Below are 6105 nucleotides of genomic sequence, written 5' to 3'. Positions count from 1 at the left end.
ACAAGTGCAACATGGGTTTATTGTCAAACTGGTTCTTAAGACATGAATTTGATTGATGTCATATCAAATCTTAAACTCCGTTGTAGTAAAGTGCAGATTCAAAGCAAGTTGCCCTGGGTGTCCCCATACATTTTCTATGTCTGGTGTTGAACTGTCAGGTTAAATACATTGTAATATGAAATCCTAAGAATTATGAAAAGCCCTTTTTTTAAAACCACACATCTAAAGCTAATGTGCAAAGATAATTCACAAAGCTTGACTATTCTGTACGACAAGGCGTCCTCCCACTCTCGATGTCCATTTCCTCAATTCTGATACAATTGGACGATAGTTGTACAAAATGGGTTGAACTATCCTGGTTCTAGTCTAGGTTTGTCAGAGTTATCGTAAAAGGTATTCTGCCACGGCTGGCTGATATGCTGTTACACATCTGACAGTTGTTGATGAAACTTGCTGTTTAAAAAAAAAAAAAAAAAATCTATTCAATCCCGCACAAGCACAGTTGGCCGTGTTAGAAACCTACCCAGACTTTTCTTTTGATCAAGATTATTAAAGAACAATGGCATTTAAAGGTCGGCTGTGTATGAGCATGAGAGGTCACTTGTGTGCACAAGCTTGTACACTCCAATAGTTGTAGAGAGACAGTTTTGGCCATTGCAGTTTCTAGTGGCAACCATGTTAACCCCACAGTCATGCTTAATGGTATCGGCATGAGTGCCACTTGACCAAACTCTTGTCAGCCAAGTTTTGTATGCTCAAACACTCCACACACACACACACACACACACACACACACACACACACTCACATGCACGCACGCACACATGCACACAAAGTAACACACTCTGCAGCACTCATTCTTCTCAAGCACGCAAACACACACGTGCGTACAATCACTTACATCCACTCATTCCAACAATCAGTACAATGATTTTGCACCCCCCCCTCTTTGTGTGAAGTGTGGGGGATACACAAGAAAACGGCAGCAATGAGGTAACCAAACAAACAAAAAAGGATGAAAGATATTGCACAGACAAGTGCCGGCACAGAACACAACAGTCTCTCTTTCCAACAGCCTAGCCTGTGCATAGGAAGAATAAAGCACTTACGGTGTTCGCAGACATTAAACCCTTCTCATAAAGCTTTGTAATACAACTACACTAGAAACGACAAATGAGTCTATGTACTAGAATCCACACCACTCAGCAGATATCCAAATTTGCATGACAGTCACATAACTAAATATATTGTAAAAGTACAAAAAAGATTACCTAACAATGACTTGAGAAAGGGTCCATGACTGTTGGCAACAGTGATGGGACAAAACAACAAGACCAAAAAAAAAAAAAAAAAAAAAAAAAAAAAAAAAAAGGAAAAAAAAAAAACCTGAAGTCCCAGCATGTGTAGAAATGCCTCAATCTTTGCTTTGAGAGAGAAGCAGGCGAAGTTGAGGCAGGGTTGGGCCAGCATGGAGAAAAATCTCTCAAGGTTAAATTCAATAAATAGCATTGTGGAAGATGCAAAAAAATCAATTTTGTGTAAAGCAAAAATAAGTAAACCCCTTGCTCAGTTCATCCAGAGATACTAATGTGCATGTCCATGTTACAATCCTCTCCTAATACATCCAAAGCTCACAGACTGGACTGGGAACATCACCAGTCATGAGCGGTGGCTCCACGAAAGGAGGAATAGAGGAGGAAAAATAGTCACTTATTCCTCCATGTAATCCATTAGTATTTTTTTTTTCAGAACCACCCCAACTGAGTAAGAACATTTCTGTGTGGACAAATCATCAGTTCAAGCTCTCCAAACTGTCATTTGATCGAATAATCAAACCTGACCCACAACATCGTGTCTCTCCTCCTCCACAATACCCTTTGGGTCAGGCCCATACCCAGACAGCTCATGTGCAGTCCACTCATCTCATCACACCCCTTTTGATCTAAGCATTGTTTGTTCCCCTACCCCTCCTCCTTCCAACTTTCCGACCTGCAACACCAAGTCACTATCTGTGGAGCAGGACGAAGGCCTCCAGCTTCTCGGGAATGTTTCCCCGGTAATCAAGGCTGTGCTTGACAATAGCCCTGGCGGCGAGGCACTGCAGCGTAGTGTGGTATGGCTGGATGACGTTCCTGGCCAGCTCTTTTTCGTCCAGCAGGTCGCAGGCGGTCTGCTGGAAGGCATTGGTGCTGTCAAAGTGGGTCCCACACGAAATCAGCAGGTTCATGATGTCGGGGTGACCGTTGGAAGCTGCTACGTGAAGAGGGCTGGGGAGTTGACATACATAATACAATCATTATATAATGACACTACATAACAGAAGCAACAATTACTTCATTTGCTTGTACAATGAAATAGATTATAAATACAGAGGAGATTCTGCGCTCTATTTTCATTTCCCTTGCCATTTTATGGATCCTGCTGCTGTTGCTGTTTTCTGCTATCTCGTGTCTCTTGCCATTTAGATTATGTAATCCAATTTTTTTGTTCGTCTTTTTGTTGTTTTGAAAACATCTTTGACTTAATTCTTAATTTCATTATGTATTTTTTTAACTACAAGATAAAAGTTACAAGTTATTTTGTGCAAATAAACTAATGTGAATAATAAGTATCACACTTGGTTTTATTTGCTGATGCTTTAAATAAGAACATCCTCATTCTGTGTCATGTTTTCTGGAAAAACACAGTTTAAGTCTCAGATTTAATTAAGAGTCAAAAACATTTACAGTTGAAAACAGACCTGTTGTCATCTTCATCGCGGCTGTTAACATCTGCTCCACACTCCAGCAGGATGGAGGCGACAGTGAGGGAGGGGAACTTGCAGACAGGGTAGCGTCCCACACAGGTGGTGTTTCGGTCAACAGCCAGGTGGAGGGGACTGTAGCCGTTCTTACCACATGGCTGGAGCTTGAGGAACCTGCAGGGACAGGGAAAGAGAAAGAAGTGTCAACTGTTTCCATTTAAAAAAATGTCACTGAGCTGAAAATGGACCACAAATGCATCATGGTCACATCCCTACTCCCTACACATTTACATGCCATGGTGCATATCACCTCACAGATGCTTAGATGCTTAGCACTGTGAAGAAGAGGGGCAGCTATCTTTACACACATTCGTTCATCAAGTCCCAAGTGATGGTAAGATCTCTTCAGAGCTCTTTTCTTTGACAAAGTAATCTGTCAGTATGTTACCGTTTTTGTAGCACTCTTATTAGTAAGTTTACAAATACAAGCAAATATAAGAGGGTATGACCGCACTATGCAAAGATAATGTTACTGATAAAACACTTTCCTCAATTAATTTATGAACAAAATACACACCTGTAGATAGTTTCCTTCTTGAAGTGATCTTGCTCAGCAGTACACGGCACCTTCTCTAGGAGGCAGATGAGGTGCAGGATGATCGAAAGGGCCTTGCTGAGCTGGGCGGGGTCATGGTGCACCGGCCCGCTCTGTTTGACTGCCCGCTCAATCTCCAAAACACTCCTGGTCAGGATCCCCATCAAGTCCTCAAATGACACCGAGGTGCCAAGCAGCCCCTTGGCCCTGTCCTGAAGCATGAAGGAGAAGAGCTCAGCAAAGGACAAGAGGCTGGAGGCTGTCATGGGGCTGAGGGGGTCCAAGTTGCTCTGCTGCATGTCCAGTGCATACTTCCACAGGTTGATGCAGCGCTCAAAGTTCCCAGAGTCAGCATAAACAGCACCACGGTAGCGAATGTAGTAGGATGTGTCTGGGTGCTGAGGGCCAAGGATTCTCTCACGGATGAGCAGAGCCTGCATGCGCATCTCATCCGGGTCAGAAATAAGCCCATCTAGCTCTTCTACATTGTTTACCTGAAATGGATGGAAGAGGGTAAGAAATGACCAAAAACATGTTTAATGTTGTCTAAGGGCCCAACTAAAGCCTTTAACACATGCAAAAAGTTTTTGCGTGTGTAAAACCAGTCACATAATCCTGATTGGTGAAGATGATTGTCCTGCACTAATGACAAGTTCAGTGTTGATGTTAGCTGTGTTTTCCACAAACCCTTTATGCACATTTTGCAGTGTTGAATGAAAATGCTTAATGGAACCCAAAAGAAGTGAATAAAATCCCCAAAGAGAGGACAAATACTTTATATGCTTGCTTGAGGTAGACAATCTTATTGAGGTAAAATGAAATGCCATAATTTAGGGATGCAAACATGTATGTCTAATATAAACAGGACATGTTTGTAAGACTTTATGCCATTACTAGCTGCACTTTGACCTCTGACCTCAGATAGATTTGAATGTCATGGGCAACGGCAGTAATTGTCAACATGTAAGATGGACAGACGAAGAAATCCAGTTGTCTCACATTTACACAGAATGGAACGGTGATATTAGCCAAAAACCAGTAGTGCAATGCAGCAATTTATAAAGATTTGAAAATGCAAATGCAAAAATACATCTTTACAAAACTACACAAAGCTATGTGGCAAGTAAACAAAGTGGTTGCCTATCGCAAAGTTGCATCGTCATTTCAGCCCATTTGAGGCTACGCCGCATCATTCTTTTTAACAGATGTTATGGAAAACACCTTAATTTGCTTAAATATTTTTGGCAGCATCTACTGACAAAGCTCGCGTTTATTCCCTTAATCTAAATAACACCTCTGTGAAACAATTCTGCTCCCAGTTGTCTAGTTCTCTCTTTTACTATTCTTTAACAGCAGTGTAGAAGATTGGGAGACTGTGGCACTGAGAACAGAAAATTTTCTGCAGGGTCCATCTTACCAGTTTCATTTTCAAATTAAGACAGAATCAACTGTCAAACAAGCAGAAGCATAAATACTCAAGACATCAGAAAAATAGTTTGTTCACATCCTCAAAACCTGACCATGTAATTCTCATCCTCATCCAACCTCATGCTAATACCCACCTCTCTGGCGTAGTCATATGCCATGATCAGCTGTTTCGGTTCCGGTTTATGGACAATGTTGTTACTGTCCATGTATCTGAGATCCATGGCCCTCTTCCAGTACTTCAAAGCTCCAAGCAAATCTCGCTTTTTGTCCACAAATGTAGCTCCCAAAAGCTCCAGCGCATCAATGCGTTCCCTGTGGCTTGTCTGCAGAAGAAAGGAGAACTTCGTTGAGTGGAGTATATCTTCCATATTTCATCCAAAAGACCAGTCTATAGTCTCAACCATCCTTAAGTGCCTCTGGATCTGTCATAGGGCAGAATGCCTTGCTGAACAGCACAAAGGCAGTGATAGTGAACCCCACAGACATAATACCAGCTTCTATCCAATTGCCACCTTACAACTAGCGTGTAATAAGTCAGTTTACTGTAATTATATATGGAGCTTTGCATCTGTAACATAACCCCTCTTGAAAAAAATGAAAAAGTAAAAAATGCAGATGGGCGCTGAATGATTCTCTGTAGATGCAGAATTCTTTCTGTAAATACAAAGAAAGGTCTTCAATCTACAGTGCAAGTGACCTGATGTCCTCCCTTCAGCAGAATACAGTTTCACATGTCTGAAATAACTGAGTTAGCCCTAAATCATGCTGCCAGACAGATTAGCCTCAAAAAGCCACATGACTTACAAACAAACAAAGCACGTAATAAATTTTGCTGCCTCGTGTGCACAATATGCTCAGTGACTGTTTTCCCAAAAATCTGATAAATCTAATGATAACAGCCCTATTATCATTATGTGTAAAAAGCCACAGAAGACTAATAAAACATTGTCCACAATAAAACATTAGTACAAGTACAAAGCCACCATTGCTCCAGAACAACTGACTATAAAGACGTTAGTTTCAGGCCAATTTCCCATTGGTCATACCAGCCAGTGTTTTTTCACATTTAGTACTAAGGTTCACTGTTGCTCTCCCAACTGACTAAAGGAGCAGTGACTGACAAATCCTGCAGTGCAAGTAAGACACTGCTTGTCCGTATAAGCCTCTTTGAATGTGTCTGCATTCTAAATGTGTAACAGAAAAAGTGTATAGAACCTACTGTTGCATTTAATTATGGCTGAGCTCTAAAGAAACACTGTTTGGCCAAAACTGCAATGTCAACCTTTGCTGTTATGATTTAGAGATGTACACATTTCTTGCAGATACACTAGCTTGTAGG

The 6105-nt window shown here is 41.3% G+C and overlaps 1 protein-coding gene across 1 annotated transcript in view; it reads right to left on the bottom strand.

Moving 5' to 3' along the window:
* The window catches only part of fem1c (fem-1 homolog c), a 13572-nt gene continuing 7467 nt past the window's right edge, over window positions 1-6105 (bottom strand). Inside the window, exons 3-6 of the mRNA XM_030060867.1 lie at window positions 4901-5089; window positions 3321-3832; window positions 2741-2917; window positions 1-2267 (exon numbers count right to left, since the gene is read on the bottom strand). Of these exons, the coding sequence (XP_029916727.1) occupies window positions 2006-2267; window positions 2741-2917; window positions 3321-3832; window positions 4901-5089 (1140 nt within the window). The 3' untranslated portion in view covers window positions 1-2005. The remainder of the gene's footprint in view (window positions 2268-2740; window positions 2918-3320; window positions 3833-4900; window positions 5090-6105) is intronic.

The sequence above is a fragment of the Myripristis murdjan genome, chromosome 9 (assembly GCF_902150065.1).
Source record: "Myripristis murdjan chromosome 9, fMyrMur1.1, whole genome shotgun sequence".
NCBI lineage: Eukaryota > Metazoa > Chordata > Actinopteri > Holocentriformes > Holocentridae > Myripristis > Myripristis murdjan.
This window is presented reverse-complemented; position numbering and strand designations above follow the sequence as displayed.